The sequence below is a fragment of the Simochromis diagramma genome, unplaced genomic scaffold (assembly GCF_900408965.1).
Source record: "Simochromis diagramma unplaced genomic scaffold, fSimDia1.1 OVJJ01000481.1, whole genome shotgun sequence".
Classification (NCBI taxonomy): domain Eukaryota; kingdom Metazoa; phylum Chordata; class Actinopteri; order Cichliformes; family Cichlidae; genus Simochromis; species Simochromis diagramma.
Window position 1 is genome coordinate 2564691 of NW_024386898.1, and position 18525 is coordinate 2583215.

Consider the following 18525-nt stretch of genomic DNA (forward strand, 5'->3'; position numbering starts at 1 on the left):
TAACCTTTTAAACTTAATGTGGGACAGAAGGACAGCAGGAAGAGTGAAAAATGAGTACATGAGAGGGACAGCTCAGGTCGAGCGTTTTAGAGATAAAGATAGGGTGGCAAAGCTGAGATGGTTTGGACATGTGCAGAGGAGGGATAGTGGGAATATTGTGGAAAAAATGATATGAATATAGAGCTGCAACTGTGGAGAAAAAGAGGAAGAGCACAGAGGAGATTCGTGGATGTAGTGAAGTAGGACCTGTAAAGGGTTGGTGTGACAAAAGAGGACAGGGTTAGATGGAGGCAGATGATCCACTGTGGCAACCACTAAAGGGAACAACCCAAAGAAGAAGAAAAAGGGCGATGGCTGCCAGGGAGTCTTTGTAACTTTGTTACATTAATGAAAAAAACCCTAGCCCTAAATTTGGCCCTAAAAAGAAAAAGAATCTAATCTAATAAAATTCATATCTAATGTACATCTAATACATTTTTATCCAAGCAACTCTCACTACAGTTCTATATAATTATCCTGTGACCTTTGGTTAAACCACATCCACTGATGGGTGAATGTACATAGGAATTACGTGAGTGTATTTATCAAATCAAATCAAATCAAATCACTTTTATTGTCACATCACATGTGCAGGCACACTGGCACAGCACATGCGAGTGAAATTCTTGTGTGCGAGCCCCACAAGCAACAGAGATGTGCAAACACAACAACACAAACGAGCAAAATACAAGAATGGCCGACCTGAAACTAATAAATATATGTACAATATATAATAGTGTATGCATTTCTGGATGTGAATATCAGCCAACCTTGAAATGTTTTAATATAAAAGGTTTCACTGCATTCTTCTTTGAATCTGATGATTATATTTATGAGAAAAAACCTATACAGACACATCATGAATTTAGCAGGCTGAATAGCTGCCATTGGCAATCACCTCAGAAGTTAATAAGTTTTGTGCTTAGTTCAGACAATTTGTTAGGTGTGTGTGTGTGTGTGTGTGTGTGCAGAGCTTATTAAGTTAAGCGTAAAGGTAACCATGCTTGGAGCATTAGAGAAAAAGACAAGGGAAAAGGGAGGGAGGTGGAAAGAATTCGACAGAAATCGCTCACACAGATTGGACACAGATGTGGGATTGGAACACACAGCTAACATTTATCCCTGTCGTCATGCTTATTGCTCATTGTAGTAAATGTTAAAGTTGACAGCAACATAAAGGAGAGTGCAGCTTTTTTGCTCATTCAAAGGAAGAGTGAGTGTACAAAACCCTTGCAAATACCACTCAGTGTGAAAGCATCGGGAGATGAGGTCCACTGCTTGTACAAACATGGATACACACACACAGAGGGATGCCGCATTTTTATGGATCTGAAGGATAATAATGATACATCTCCTATCTGTGAAGTCTATATATTCAGTGTTGTCACACTGTAATACTTTTACTTTGCTTTCTCAGATTTGTTTAATAGTATTTCGTGGGTATTTTTGTTGTTGTTTTCTGTTGTGAATCTTATCTTCAATGTGATTTTCTTTCCACTTCAGAAAAATGACTTTGTTTTTCATTTTCTTGAAGATTGTTATTGTGGAGACCCTGAATAATATATCATGTGCAGATCTGAAAAGTGAAACCAATGAAGAAAAATGCTTTCGTTCTAGTGGCGAGTGGGATTGTGACTCCACTTGTTGCAAAAAGAAGTCTGACAATATAAAAATCTATGGATTATTTATTTGTTAATTTAATAAACATTTGTCCCAATGAGTTTATGGCCTTGATTACTAGTTTCAGGACTTAGTGAATACAACATGATTTTGCAATTATGGTCCCGATTAGTGTCAAGAAGGATGACATGCTTGGGAGGGGCAAATTCAAGTTCCTGTTGTATGAGCTTGAGGAGCCCAGCTGTAGTCAGACCATCCATCTGTCATCATGTCCACTTTCAAAACAACGAGATGCTAAGCTTGAGGCTTCAAATCAGGAGCTGTTGAAATAGCTCCATCCATCTTTTATTTAGAATCAATGGCCACGTACAAGAAAATGGAATCACTTCATTTTTTTTTAAATTTCCAAACAATAGCTGTGGGTTCCTACTCGCATTCAGGAGTTAATCATTAATCCTAGTGAAAGGTTTTCTTTCCTCTAGTCAATGAAACTCTGATAAGGAGAAGCTAGGGCGAACACAGTGTTATCGACCGAAATTCCTTTTATACTGGCCATTGACGATGCTATTTTTAAACAAACATGCGAAAGTGAGGGTTGGATTTCCTTGCTTACAACAATTGAGTGGAAATCAATATGAATCCTATCCAACCATCCAGGATTGAAACAAAGCACACTTTTAATTGTAAAGCCCATGACACACCTTGAGCAATACAATACTTCAAGAGAAGTGGAAACACCGGGGGAACAAGACACAGCTGAAACTGTAACTGAATGGAGAATCACATTACAAAGAGAAGGCAAGAAAAAAGTAAACACAAGGAATCAAATATTAATAAACCACAAGAACACAAAAACCTAAAAACATACATTCTAGTGCTGTCAGCGTTAATGCGTTAAAACGGACTAATCCGCATTAACGCGCTAACCCAGATCAATCCGTGTATGGGTAAGGGGTTACACACGTTAACGCTGTCATAATGTTTAACACGATTAAATATTTTAACACACTCAACCCATCTGGAGCACAGAATTGACAAACTTTGGACAAACTGCCCGAAATGCGTTGACAGAGACATTTCAGGGATTTTGAGTCAGTCTGCGCTCCAGATGGGTTAAATGTTCATCACATCAGTCGTGATGACGCGTTAACACCGACTAACCCTTTACACGGATTGATCTGCGTTAACACGCTAATGCGGATTAGCACGTTTTAACACGTTAATGCATTAACCCTGACAGCACTAATAAATTCTAAATAAAATTACTAAATTACTTACCTGAATTACCAGAAATACTAAACAAAAGGAAGCTAAACCCCAAAATATAAACACTTCAAATGGCAAAAAAAAACCCAAACCCACAGGACATTTCATATTGTGCATTAATAAGGATATTAAAGACAGCGAAGCAAACAGGGAGTGAGAGAGATGCTGATCAAGCGTGACTGCACACACACACACCAAAACTGGAGAAGCACTCTACACTCTAATCAGCCAAAATAATTGGAGCCACTGGTGGGCTTACTCTGGCCTTTAACTGCTGTCTTTTGTTTGGAAGTCATTTCAGATGTACTTTCATTCTAAACAATTATATTAAATTATTTTGATCTTAGGTTGCATTGATGTGTATTACAGATACATGTAGGTGTGTTAGGGTTAAAGAACCCTGGCTTTGTGCATCCTGGTTCACTGGCATTAATCATTAAAACATCTTTGATTACTAGTACCTGTAATTGTAGGTCCTGTTTTGACAAACAGAATATCAGAAGAGTTAAAAAGGCTAAGTTCTTATGTTTGGCAACAATATTCAGTTCCTACACTTCATGATGGTTGAACTACTGTATGTAGAAGAAAATGCCAACTTAATTTAGCTATTGAATATACTGGAAACACAGAGGTCAGAATTTCATACACATTCAGTCTCACTAATTAGAGTCAAGGACAATTCAATCAAGCTGTCTTTAACCTCAAAGTCTTGTGACAAGGTCTAATCAGCATAATTAATTGAACTGAGCACCTTGGTATGCAGCATTTACACATGAAAAGGTTAAGTTAGACTGAGCTTGAGTCTGTTGACAGCTGGATGATAAATTGCATGTGATTTTTAGAGTAGCTGTCTCGATCCAGTCATTATCGATTAGTCCTATCACCTTTACAACAGAATTATGAACCAGTATCTGTGGGTATCCTGTAATTCTATATATTAAGAGGGACTGTCTGAAAACAGAAACTCAACTGGAAAAGTAGCTTTATGTATCTCAAGGGTGCAGAATATTATTGCATAATCCAGTTCATTAGATTGTAATGCTACAGTTTGTGCCACCATTAAATCTTATTATACAAATATTTGTTTTTCTTTTGTGTTCACCACAGTGTTGAAGAATAAAGAAAGAATGAAAAGGTTAAAAGAAAAGACTTTGTTTATTTGTATTTCTGATCTAGTGAGCTGGAACGCAGTGTTATTCGTTACTTATTCATTCATTATTACTTGGCTTTCTTTTTCTTTAACACTTGGCAAAAAGGTTCTCGGTTCAAATCCATGATCTGGCCTTTCTGTGTGGAGTTTGCATGTTCTCCCCATGTCTGCGTGGGATCCCTCCAGGTACTTATCACAGTCAAAAGAACCTAAATTAGTGTGACAGATTGCTGACCTGTCCAGGGTGTACCCCACCTCCTGTGCTACGGTAGCTGGGCTTCAGCCTGCCCGTGATCCTAAATTGCATACGTGGAAGAAAATGGGTGAATGATAGAGTTTATCATTCTACTTTAAAGTTATGACAGATTTCAAAATATACATGTAAGTTTCTTCCCTTCAACTATGACACGCACACTGTCCACAAATTCACCTTACAGTGGCAAAAAGTGAGCAGTTACTCTGCAGTATTCTCTAAAGGAAATCACAGAATACTCATCAAGGAAAAAGTGGTCTGACAGCAAAAGCTTGGGGCTTGAGGGACACACACACACACACACACACACAGACGTGATGAAGGCTTCTCCAGAAGGAGAGGAGCATGCTTGTTATATATTTTAAGATTTGGGCCAGGAGACTGCCAAATGTGCTAGTGTGTGTGTTGGCGGGAGGCTCTTTCATCTTCTCAGCCCCTCATCTGTCTTTGTATATAGATAAGAGTATGATGCTGAAAATGACAGTAATACAGAGGAGGCTGAAAAAAAAATCACCTAAGAAAGGGGCAATAAAACGATGAAGTGACAGGGGGAGGTATAAGAATAGAAACGTCGTGATGGGAGGAAGTGTAACTCAGTGCAGGGGACCTTCCTCTCCACTCTGACAGAAGCTGTCACTTCCGCACTTCCACACCTCAGAGCGCCACAGCACTGCCCCTCATCACAGCCTACATCTACCGAGCACCAGTCATGGTTCAAATACTTCTAAAATAATGGGGAAACTTTAAAGTTTTAGAGAAAATGTTCAGATGAACAGAATGGAAGCACAAAATGAACAAATAATGAGATGCAGTTTATCTTCATAACATCATTACAGCTCCATCATTTGCACCCTCTGAGCTTCAACCTGATTGCTGAGCCGCTTTATTTGACAAAAGGAACAGTTTTAACATTAAGATTTGTTTACGGCTAGAACTGAGATTGACATTCATATTTTACAATGGTGAAATTGCAATACCAGAACACAATACCATGTTGCAGTAAGAGCTTTTCCCTAAGAATAAGAAAATATAAAAGCTCATAATTCTGAACAGTGGTTACATTCCAGTATTTGTTTTGTTTTTCCAGCTGAAAACTCCACATGTAAAACACAATCCCTGCTGTTACTGTAGTTTTTACAAGATTCTTCTTTGACTTTTAAGACCCCCCCAGTACAATGATGGAAACTGGTTAAGTTTATTATTTTCACTTTGTAATACGAGCAGTGGGAAGGCTGGGAATTAGATTTGGGAGGAAAAGTGCAACTCTGTGCTATATGATAAATTATTAAGGCGCATGACAACAACATTGAACTCAGAGTGGATGTAAAAGTTGGAACTGTTTTCAGATGTCGTAAATTCACGACAAAAAATAACTCAAAAATCTGTAATCTGATTTATTGTTAACTAGAATAAGGGTTTTTCTGCTTCTCCTACAGTAATGTGCAAAAGTCTTGAGCCTCATTTCTTAATGTTTTCTTTCCAAGAAGCCATATTTGTTTGTAATTCTTTAAAGTGCACTGAAAGAGCAATAGTTCTCCAGGCTTTCTGAAGGTCTTTCAAAAGGTTTTCTTTGGACTTTGGCAGGTATTTTGCTCATTTTAATTCCGTGTACTTGACTATTTTCAGGCAATAGTTTTTTTCTCTTTCTTTGTTTTGTTTTGATGGGTTTTTTGTTGGTTTTTTGGCCACTTAACACTGACCTATGAATCCAACTGAACATGAATGTGTTAGCTGCCACGTCCAATAAAAGCCACTGTCACATCACATAATTTTTCCAGTTTATTTAGCTGAATCCATGAAACGTGTCAAAGATGAGAGTTTGACATTCATAAAATATTGTTTTTTTTATTCATTTTCAGTCCTTGTACCTGAAGACCGGGCAATATTTTATTGTTTGTTAATCCTCTTTTAACACTGACCTATGAATCACTGTTACGAGCATAAAAAAGGCACCTAACTCAAGGGATGAAGCACAAAACAGACAACTTAGCAAAGAACCAATTTTAGCCATTGGTTTAGGCTATAGGGAGAAAATGCTAAAGTATTTCTAATTACAGAAGAACTGGAATGTTAATCAGTTAAAACAGGTCTTATGAAGTGATGAATCCAGTAAAACACTGGAGGCTGTGTCATGGTCATGGTGCCAGTGGATCTTGATGGAATTATGAACACAAGAAGTAGCATCAGATTTTGATCCACCGTGCAGTACCATCTGAAAAGCATCAGATTCAGAACATCTTCATTTTGCAGCACTACAGTGATTCCAAACACACTGCCAATGCAGTAAAGGCATACCTGGACAGAAAAACACCTGAAAAATACTTGTTATTAATCTCTGTCTCTCTTCCACAGCATGACTTTTATCCTGTCTTCCTTCTCTCTCCCCAACCAGTTGCCACAGATGGCCGCCCCTCCCTGAGCCTGGTTCAGGTTTCTTCCTGTTAAAAGGGAGTTTTTCCTTCCCACTGTCACCAAAGTGTTTGCTCATAGGGGGTCATATGATTGTTGGGTTTTTATTTGTATGTATTATTGTAGGGTCTACCTTACAATATAAAGCGAGCTGAGGCAACTGTTGTTGTGATTTGGCGCTTTATAAATAAAATTGAATTGAACTGAATTGAAAAACCATCATGAACACTATCAGTCATGGATTTGGTCTCCCCAGAGCCCGGACCTCAACTTTACTGAAGTAGTGTTGAATCAGCTTGACAGAGAAACAAGGCCGCCTAAGAGAGTTCATATGTGGTCAAACTAAATATTCATCTTCAAGCTCATAAGAACTGTACAAACCCAGTTTTTTCCTTTTATACTGTATCTCTGTGTATGTTTGCATGTGTTCTGATTAATTTTCCTACCAGAAAATAAAGAAATGAAGGGCAGCTCAAGACTGTTGCATAGTACTGTTTGACTTTTTTTTCTTACAGTAAATTTCATCTAACAGATAAATTGACCCACAAGGCAATCTTCACAAAGCGACTTGCAGTACCCCTTTAAGGCAGACTGGTGTAAAGGACACACAGAGAGTAACTGAGCAATCTGCTACCCATGGAGGGATAAAGATACGGGTTTGGAAAAATGACAGCAGGGACAGCAAGACATAATGAGCTGATCAAACGATTGTGGAGAATGAAATGCCAGAGTAGCTTAGAGCGGTGACAGACTGAGCTGTCAGGGATTCCCTGGTCTTGGTGTGACAGTCAGCTGCCTCTGCTCTCGCTGGATTCATGGATATTTTTTGCTGCAGCATCTGCCTCGTTTGCTAATAGAGCTTTCCTTCTGCTAATCTTTTCTCAAATCTTCTCACACCACTCAGATTCCCAATTCACCATGGTCAATAATCACAATCGCATCCAAAATGCAATTTCTTTTTAAAATTACCTCACATAGTCTGACGTTGTCTCTTTTGTATTTTCACTCATATAGTTTTTTGGTTTAATTCGAAACTGTTGAATAAACTGCCACTTTATTAAACCCGCACATTTAGGGATTAAGTTACTGTGTCGAATATAGCTTATACAATCAAGCACAACATTGGGTGCTCTCCCTGGGCTCTTCAGACAAAGATGTATAAAGAGAACACTACTGAGGTCACACTGGTTCAGTCACCGCTTGTTGACTCGGTCTGTTTGTGTTATCGAGTCAGGAAGTATTTCAGTGCCTTGCTACAGTCAGTAGTCAAACATGCAATCTCAATTCTTTCTTCATCTCAAAGATAATGAGGGTCACAGATTGGATGACCCGTGACTCAGTGCTTCAAATGTGGTAGCAGGAAAAATTAAGGCGAGGAGAATATATTCTAATTATTAAGACGGGTATTATGAGATTTACACAAATGGCAGATGACTGAAGACGGCGATGTGTCAGTGTTGAGAAGTCATGTTTGTCCACAGCCAAACATAATAAATATGTATACAGGCAAATAGTACAACAGCAGCATCCCTCTGGAGTCCTCTTTCTCACCAGTCAACGTTTGCTACCCCAATTCTTGCTCGTCTGTATTTCTAGTTCAGTCATCCAAATTCTGAACACTGTATCTGAGTCTAAATGCTCCACACTGGACTTAATGGACTGCAGAATTTACTCCCTCTCTTTGCCATTACCCACTGTGTACTGTGCAGGAGTGATCTTGTTTACTTAGAAATTTTGCCCGTGGGGAAAAAGCGTTTGGACTAAACCATATAGACAGATGAATAAAACGAAGAGCTGAAGGCTGCAAAGCTGCAGACTTACTGTGTCTATTTTGGGGGTCGTCTCTTTCTGATTACAAGGATTAAAATTCAGCACTTTATATTATGGCTTTGGCACTCACACCTGTGGCCCTCTGGGTAAAAATCTCTTTACTGACATCTTATATTAAAATAATTACACTATTTCTACCGTTTCTGTGAGTGGAGTTCGGGAGAAAGGCCAAGAATATTTTAGTGTCCATACCACTTTAAAGTTATAATCTTTTATTACATTAATGCTTTCATGATCTCAGACCCCCATTTTGATTATAGCTTTTTTTTTCAGCTCCTTTTCATTTACATTCTATAATCACTCTTGATGTAATGTAATGTTTGTTGGATGCAACGAAAAGACCCGTGCAGAATTTAGATTTTCCAAGCACAGAGGGTATTCTTGCACAAGAAAACTATGCATGCATGTAATTAAAAACAAAAAAAAATTCTCCACACCACTGATAACAGCCTCGCCGTCTATTGTTATTTCTCTTCAAACGAGGACCAGGAGACTGCCAAGTAAGAGTATTAAGCTACTGCTAATGTAAAGAGAATATGCTGCCTCACATTAAAAGCGTTGGACTGGCAAAACATGAGGGATTAATTATGAAAGATTTAAAAACTGCAATGTGTTTTGCACTGAAGTAAGTGCTGACTATGACTGCTTATCAACAATCTTTTTTTTCTTTTTTTTTTAGCGGTCCATTAAATTTTTAATGGAACGAGACGGAGCGGGCACAGTTAGAGGAGTGGTTAGATGAAGAGCTGTAGGTGACTGGCTGAATCCTCCTCTACAGGGTCACCATCGGCGCTGTGATTCGCTGTGCACAACGGCTCTTTGTACTATGTGCTGCGTGAGATCAGATCTAGATCAGATCAGACATCTTTATAAAACCAAAGTGAGCTAATTGCACTAAAAACAGAGTCACCTGTATTTCCACTTGTGTTTGATGTTTAAAGAATTATTGTTGTATCATTAAACTGCAGTCATGGTAATCAACCAGGACTAATTATATCAGGATTACAGCTTAGTTTAAACTCTGCAACGCTCTTTTTTTTCTGTCTATCTTTTTAACCATTAATCCGATAACACGTTCACTTCTACACGTGAAAGATCCCTAGTTTATAACCGGCAGGAGAAATAAACCCAGCCTCAGGGGATCACAGGCCCAGATAAACGGGAGGATAGCGTCAGGAAGGGCATCTGGTGTAAAATGGTGAAAAATCTCTGCCAAATCAAACATGCAGATCCACCCTCGGGAAAATATTGAGCAGCTGAAAGTACCTTTAATCCAACAGACGTGTTGACTAAACAATCTGTTTATTCTCAAAAAGTCCAAGTTTCTTTCAAGACTCTGCTCCTCCCCATCATCTCTGAGACTGGCTAACGCTCTGGGCTGTATCTCGCTACTGCCTAAACTTTCCTCTGAGATGGGGAATGATGTGCAGTCACTGTTTTGAGGGATGAATTGTGTTATTTCAATACACTTGCATCTAACCTCATTTGACAGCAACTACAGTGCTGTGAAAATGCATTTTACCCCCTTCCTGAGTTCTTAGTTTTATGCATATTTGTCACACTTTCATGTTTCAGAGCATCAAACTCATGTTAATATTAGACAAAGATAACCCGAGTAAATACAAAATGCAGTTTTTAAATTATGATTTTATTTATTAAGGGAAACAAGTAATCCAAACCTATCTGGCCCTGTGTGAAAAAGAAACTGCCTCCTAAATCTATCAGCCAGTTGTGATAACAGGCTATGACTAATTTTCACGTCACTTTGGCCCACTTTCTTTGCAGAGGTGTTTTAGTTCTGTTATATTGGAGGTTTTTTGAACACGAGGGGCCTGTTTAAGGATCTCAGATTTAAATCTGTTTAATAAACCAAGTGTGCTTGAGCTTCAGGGGATGAATTGATGGTCAGATATTCTTCTTCAGGATTTTCTGATAGAGAGCAATTTTTTAGAACTATGGTAAGTCTTCCAGGTCCTGAAGCAGCAAAATTGCCCAGATCATCAGACCATCGAATGCTATATTACAAAAACCTTCCAGAAAGTTCAACTTTTGTCTCGTCAGTACAGAGAGCATTTTCCCAAAAGTCTTGGTGATCATCAAGGAGTTTTTTTGGCAAATGTAAAACAAGACCTCTGACCTTGACTGAGGCAAGTTAGGCCTGTAGTTCTTTAAATGCTGTTCTGGGTTCTTTTGTGACCTCCTGGATGAGTTGTTGAGTAATTTTGGTAGGCTTGCCACTCCTGGGAAGATTCACTGCTGCTCCAAGTTTTCTGCATGTGTGGATAATGGCTCACACCATGGTTAGAGTCCCAGAGCCTTAAATACTGGCTTTGTGACCCTTTCCAGAGTGACTGTTGTCAAAGTTTTTGTTTCTCATCTCCTCCAGAGTTTCTTAGATCATGGTTGCGTTTTGGTATCTTTTAGCCTACATCAGACAGATTCTGTTAAAGGACTTCTTGATTCAACGTGCCTGGCAGTAATCAGGCCTGTGAGTGACTCAGCTTTCCAAAAATTGTGGTTACGCAGTTATTTCATGATTTAACACGAGGTGGCGGTTACTTTTTCCACATATGAATAGGGGGGTGTAGACAGTTTCTTTCATTTAAGAAATATTTAAAAAGTGCATTTTGTATTTCCCCGGATTATCTTTGTCGAATATTAAAAACCTTTTGCTCTCAAACATGTACGTGTGACAGATATACAAAAAATACTAATGAAAAATACTAAAAAAATAAATCAGGAAGGGGGCAAATAGTTTTTCATGACACTGCATATCAAAAAATGATCTAATGGCTGATGCCAGCTTCAGATCACACATTAGTATGCCTCATTACCAATGCATGCAATTAAGAATAATCCTTTTTTATCACCATAATTTTCTTCAATAAATAAGTAATTTCTGCCTGGTTCCAAATTGTTGCTTCTGGCACAAACAGATCTACTCTGTTTTGCTGTGTATGACAGCCTGTAAAATAGCAGCCATCTTCTCTGGGCAATCAAGAGGCTTTTAGATTGCTTTGATACGGGTTCTCACGGTTGTTATGGTGCCTATCTATTTTCTGAGCCTCAGGTCTTAATCTTGAAAATCTCTCAACAATCTAGATCTCCCTAACTGTGTGTCCTCCATCTTATCTTCCTCTTCTGTCTCTTTCTTTTTGTCTCTGTCTTTCTTGCTTTTGTCGCCTGTTCTGCTTGCAAGCAGTGTTCGGGTATTTATGGGACGTGCTTATTCAATTGTCCGACTATGAGCTTCGGGACAAACACACTGACAAAATTCAAGCTTGTATTGCTTGATTGAGGACACGAGCTCTGTCACACAACCACTCAAGGAAGAAATGAGTCCTTGGTATTTGTCTAAGCTCTTGCTTGTTGCGCTCTGGATTACAAGGAAAGGGAAATAAGACCAATCTCATTATCCTCTCCTTCTTTGCTGAGCATTTAACTAGAGTTTTTTTTTTTTTAAAAAGGGACTTTATCTTTGTGTTTATTTGTGTTTCTCTTGTTTTATACTTTGCCTAATGTCAGAGATCATATCCCTTTAGAATAAGACATGCGTGACTCCTGGGGTGCTAACCTATGATGACTGCATGGCATTAGTGGTTTCATAGCACAGGGCCAACCCAAAGTCACACTTTCAGCCTCTCACTAAGGTCACTGCATCTCCCGAGGCTTGGAACAGACAGCAGCTTGGCAAGCAAGGGCAAATAGAAAGTAACGTTCCCTTAAAGGCAGGCTGTCTTTGGAAAAATTTGGATGTGAATAATGCAGAGATTTCAAGCCTCTTAGGATTAAAGTCCACTGTTTGTGTGGGTGGGCAGTCAAGCAGAGAGGATAACTTCCTTGCCACAGTCAGCATTATTTAATCAGAATCAAAGACAAACCGAATTACCAAACCTTCATATGGGAAAGACACCTCTGATGCATTCATATCTGCTCGTTAGACCTACTTCAGGATGAATTCATTCATTTCCCCTCGGTACATGTTCACAATTATGAAAGAATATGAACAGCAAAATGAGCAAAAATCTTTTCTACATTTTCTTTCCAGTTTGTCAAATTCAAGAGTGAGCTGCAGAGGAAGAAAACACCAAGTTGTGAAACTAAATTTAAGACGACTGGTAAATCTCCCTGGCAAACATGCACAGATGAGACTGTCGTTTTCTTCCCAAGATAAAAATACAGTGCATTACACCTACACCAAGCCTACACCGCACAGCAGGCACGGATAGCGACAGCCAAAACCTGTCCTCTACACCTTCAGCGGAGAAAACAACAGAAACTAGTTGACCCCAATTATCCTGCCTTCACCACAGTCTTCGAGGTTAGATACGAACAGGATCCGCTGCCCTTCGAGGCCAGAGGGCGACTCTATCTGGTCTGCTGAAATAAAACTTGTTCGATACAACAATAACTTCGAGCCCCAAAGAAACGCAGAAGATCAAATTCTCCCTTCTCTGAATACACGATTGAAACTTGCTCTTAAAATTTGGCACTCTGTATCCATCAAATCAAAATGAACACTAAACAAAGGAATCTGGCTTCTATGGCTTCTTGGTTCACCAGCTTTGTCACTAGTTAATTCTATTTAATCCAAGGTATCGGTATCAAATGTAGCCCAGCAGGAAAGTAACAACCTTCCCAAAGCTGAACAACATGCAGTGCATGTCTGTGTGTGTGCACTGTCTCATAGAAGAACGTGATGCTTGGTAACCATCCTGCTCTTAATATCCTATTAGGGGTAGATCAAGTGTACTGATGGGGGAGACTGAGTGTTATCAGAAGCAGATTAAAGCTCTGTGCAGTGTAGAGGGAATATGGGGAGTAAAACTCACTTCATTAAGGTGATCAAGTGCTTTGTGGCTGGGGCTTCTGTGCTACAATACAACACTTGCCTCGTGATGATGATGAAGATTATATTGTGTGAAACTGCATTTTTCTTTCAATGTGGCACAGATTCACAGAAGCAAATCCTAGAGCCTATCACATTCAAATATACAAAGGGCATATCCAAGATACTTTATGCATTTTTTTCATCTCTCTATCTGAGTTTATCCATGTCAAACACAATCAGGACACACCATCAGGCTCTTGTTGGCCGGATAATCCGTCTGCTGTGAGAGCACACACAGAGTTGGACCACTTAGCCAAGAGATAGATATTAATGACACATACGGAATGCACGCACTGTGTCTACACACTCCAAAATCAGAGGAGCGTCTTCTTCTTTTTTTTTCCTTCTTCTTTTATTTTCCCATAAATGGAAAAGATGCAGCAAGGGGATGCATTGTAGATATCGGGACTCGTAGCTCAACTGGGATGATATCGAGCATAAAAATAAGCAAAATGGTAAATGATAAAATCATGATGCACCTGGAGCTTAAAAGCTCCAAGATAGACAAACAATTATAATCTATTTATGTTAGTTTTTGCTTGCGAGGAAGAAGCTTCACAGAAAAAAAGGGGGGCAAAGTATCATTTCATCATTGTGTGCTTAGTTAGATTACTGTGTCGTGTCTAGTGAAACGGTCAGATGAGCTGTCGCTGCAGCTCTCTAACCGGCTGTGATCCAAAGAAACTAAATACTAGTTCTTTCATAAGAGTCAGTACAGAGCGCGCTCATAACAGAAAGTCTATTCTGGTGGAGATTTAAGTTGGTTTTTTTTTGTTTGTTTGTTTTGTTTTTTGCAACCTGTTAACCACAGCGTCGGTCTGCTGCTGGTTTGACAGCGGTCTGTCCACGCTGCTGAACCGCAGCTCCCGCCACACACACACACACAAGCACGGGGACCTGTTCGTTCAGCACCACGCCGCGGCACATAAACCTGAACACAACACTTCTGTGTCGAAATAATGGAAAGGCATATGTATAACATCAGTGACGAAAATGAATGTCATCGCCAAGACGCGCGTAGTTGCCAGGCAGTTTTTCATTATTATTATTTTTATTATTAATTTGAATGTTTTCAGTGTTTCTCAGATAACTCAGCTGCTGGAGCCTTTACTTACACGAAAACTCCGAAAAGCAGAACTCTGATGCCAATCTCCAGAGCCAATTCTCGCATGTTTTTCCTGCGGTCTGGAGGCGACACGTTCATGATTCGGAGACAATCCGTCAACTCAAGCAGAAAAAAGGCGGTCCCGGTCAGTTCTGGAGGCTTTTTCACTTTTGTAATCCACCTTAACAAAAGCCCAGCGCTCCCTAATCGCGCATGCCGTGCACCTCCATTGCAACTCGGTCACCTGAAGCAGTCTTCCTCTCTTTTTCGCTCCTTCGCCTGTCTCCGCTCGTCCCCGTCTGTTTCTGTCCCCCTCGGGCGATTTTCTTTAAAGCAACTCTGTTGCTGACAGCTTCTCTTCTATCGAGTGAAACTCTCCTTCTTCCACTCCATCAGTTTCTTAATTTAAGATTGGAGTTCGGGGCCAGAAGATATCAGCCGATTTGGGAGAAGGTACAGGTGTGGGTCAGCACAGAGAGGGAAGTGATGGGAGGCTGCAAAGTAAAAGGGAGATACTCAGAGCGTCAGCGAGCTTGTGTGGTGTGGGTCTCGCTCTCTCTTCTCTCTCTCTCTCTCTCTTCCTCTCCCTCTCTCTCATCCTCTGTGTTTGACTTTGGAGATTCAGATGACTAGAAGTTTCTGGAACACCACACAGACACTCATGGGAGGAAAAGAAAGGCTCGAGTGCTCATGTCCAACACTCCTCCATGTTTCTTCTTGTCTGCTCTGCACTAAAGAGACCTTGAACCAACATCTCTTCACAGACTACAATGACCCACTGGCTGTAAATGCGACACAAAGCAGGGCGGCTCTCCGCTGGCGCAGTCTGGGCAGGTGTTCATGACCAGACCCTTTACAACTCTAGTAGAACTAATCCATCAACACCGGTATCAGGCTTACCTGATATTACTGACACATGATATTGCAATCCTGGAACAAAAGAAGACCACTTTGGGAGGGGCGGAGGGACTTTCTCTCTGTTGGGCCTTCCACATACTGTCCAATCATACCCTATGACAAATCTAGCACCTCAGGGTCTAAGCAGTCAGGCAGTGATGAAGAAGCACAGACAGCAGCAATACCTGTGAGCCAGGGAACCTTGCCAGCACTTTATAGACACACATGAATATTTTATGCCCTCTAAAGCTGGCCTTCCTGCATTACCTGCCAGTCTGAAACGTGCCGCTGTGTGCATTTGAATGCGTGTTAGGCCGCGAGGGAGAGACCACTGAAGAGAAAGCCCCAGACCACAGATTTCTTTCTGGGTCACAAGCTCTGCAACCTGGGACAAAATAGAAAGTCTGCATCTTGCTTGGTTAACAAGGCATCCCTTTAGCTATGTGTAGCTAAGATAAATAAATGTAGGCTATGGGTGCACGCTCTTATACATGCAGACGCACAGCAGAGGTTTTGATGTATTCCCTTTTTTTCATACATTTGAATTCTAGGTGATGTGCCTGGAGTCTTTGCCAGTTCCCTAATAAGAACAAAACAAGAGGGGAAGCGAGATGGTGGTAGGTTGGTAGGTGAGCTCCAACTTCAAAGCTTTCTGCCAGCCATCAGAGTTTTCAGCTTTTAGAGAACCTGGCATGTTTATTACAAGCTATCAACATTGTTTTTATCTCGCAGCATCACAGGACTTGTGATTTCGCTGATTCACTCGGGCCAGACAGGCTTTACAGACTTTCCAAGCGTCAACACAGGGTGACATAAAAACGTAATTATTGGATAGAGAAAAAAAGAAGTTTGTTCTGTCTGGTTGATGCCATGGTGGCTTTTTGTTGCCAAAAAGCAAACATTCGAGTTGTGTAAAAATACACCGCTTTCCTTTTTGTTTCAACTTTGCTTTTTCATTTTCTTTAAACACAATTCACACTTTCATTTATGTGTTTCTGTGACCCATCCCCAAGTTTTCCCCCTTCCACTTTTCTGGAATGTAGACTGTGAGTCACATTCCCTGAGGTTCTGGTTACCCTTCAAGGTTAGACATATAGCGCACTCCAAAACAGGTTGTACTTCAATAAATCAAAGTTGAAGGCATCATTACAAAGTGCTCCTAATCGCTTCCATGGGTATGGGTGCATATTCTCTGAGACAGAGTGACTCATCACGCCACACAGAGATTGGTTGAATCAATTCCCCGAGTTCTTCACTTTATTGAACCTCACTTCTCATTACACTTTTATTGTTTTAAAAAAAAAAAAGTCTGGTTCATTTGCACACAGAGTCATTTTATTACGTGGGCAGCATTTACACATTCTGATCTAAATATGGACGTCTGAAGTCTGATGCTGTTTTTCCAGCATTGTGTACTACAGGGCTAAATAAGATGTGCATTTGAAAGCATGTCTTTTCAAGGAAAGTAAAGCTGAAGACTCTGTGAGGAAAAACATCCAGTTTTATGTTTTATTCTTGGAGTTCTATTATTAGTTCCCCGAAATCTGAATGAGTTGTTGAGCAGAACAGCCAACTGTGAAAGACAATTCAGCTACTCCCCAAAGTGAAGACGCATATTTCACGGCTTGGTTAGCATCCTCTATCAATTACAAAGTAGCATTCCACAATAGAAGAATGATTGTTTCAGATAATGAAAACTAGAAAATGGAATACTCTGAGCAAGAGAAGCAAAGGTTTTCGAGTTCAAGACTTCCATACATGTTCATTCTCTGCTTATAACAGCTATGAATTTCAGCAAATGAAGCATATGTGTAAGTTCAATGAGGAAGATCTGTAATCACTCATCTGCCTGCTTTCCTCTTTGTTCTGCCACTAGTTTGTTCATTACATCACTACCACTTTCACACGCTGTCAGTCTCATTACTGACATCATTACTCTAGTCCAATCATTTTCTTGCCTGGATTCTTTGAGCCAGTCAGACTCCACTCTGTGTGGTTTAAATCTGTGCTCTCTGTCATTCTCACTTTCAGACTGTCCTTCATGCAACCCACCTGTCCCCATCTCCACCTCACCATAGTCACAAGCTTCATCTTCACCACCATCAGTGGCTAGATTCCAGGCTGTCCAGTCCTAAATCCTTTCACCACTGGGATTCTGTTCTGCCGTGATGGGTCATCAGAAACTCATCAACAAATCAATAACTTCTCTATCTCAGCAAATCAAGTTAAATTCTGCCAATCTCTATTTATTGAACTTATAGATTTGTATGTACAGTATATCTGTTAATAAAACTCTTTTTTGCAGTGGATTGAACTGAACACAAGGGATGTCCCACTTTGCCCTTTTTGTTTTGCTTCACAACCAGATCCCAAGCTGGTCCTGAAATGATCACTAAAGTACAATTTACAAAATAAGGGGGAAAAGAATATCTTTATTGTTGCATGTTAAATGCAATCCTGTTTACCTCACCAGGTTCCAGCAACTACTGAGGACGAAAACATTCAGTGAGGGCAAATTTCTTCTGAGACGAACTTCTCTGCAACATAGACTTAATCGTAGACACTTGTTTTTACAGTATTAAGGGATCACAGATGTGAATCCCTCCATTAAATTAATCAAACTTAACCACTGAACTTGTCTGAATAAAGATGACAGAAAACTACACCAGGGAGAGGAAATGTTATTATCGTTTTCATACTAGGCTCCATTTTAATTACTTACCGTAAGTGGAATACCTTAGGTAAATATTACGTAGGATTCAAAAGACTATCCAGTGGAACTGCTTTTTTTTCATGACCAGTAATAATAATAACAATAATAATAATTTAACCAATCAAAATCAAGCTAAAACTGAACTTTTCACATACAGTAAAACCTGAATGTGCAAACAGACAAAAAAGCAGAAGAATAAAATAAAATACTACAAATAAAAATATCTGTAAAGGTTAAGTCCAACTTTACATCACATGAAGATATTAACAGCTTATTTAGGCCAAAAGTACAGTTTCTGACTATTGCTTTATACTGTCACTGTAAAAAGAAAGTGCAGCCTCTGCAGGCTCTA

At 39.8% G+C, this 18525-nt stretch overlaps 1 protein-coding gene across 1 annotated transcript in view; it reads right to left on the reverse strand.

The window, feature by feature from the left end:
- plpp4 (phospholipid phosphatase 4) overlaps positions 1-15406 on the reverse strand; it is a 53468-nt gene extending 38062 nt beyond the window's left edge. Inside the window, exon 1 of the mRNA XM_040034469.1 lies at positions 14574-15406. Coding sequence (XP_039890403.1) covers positions 14574-14662 — 89 coding nt within the window. The 5' untranslated portion in view covers positions 14663-15406. The remainder of the gene's footprint in view (positions 1-14573) is intronic.
- Positions 15407-18525: the final 3119 nt, after the last annotated feature.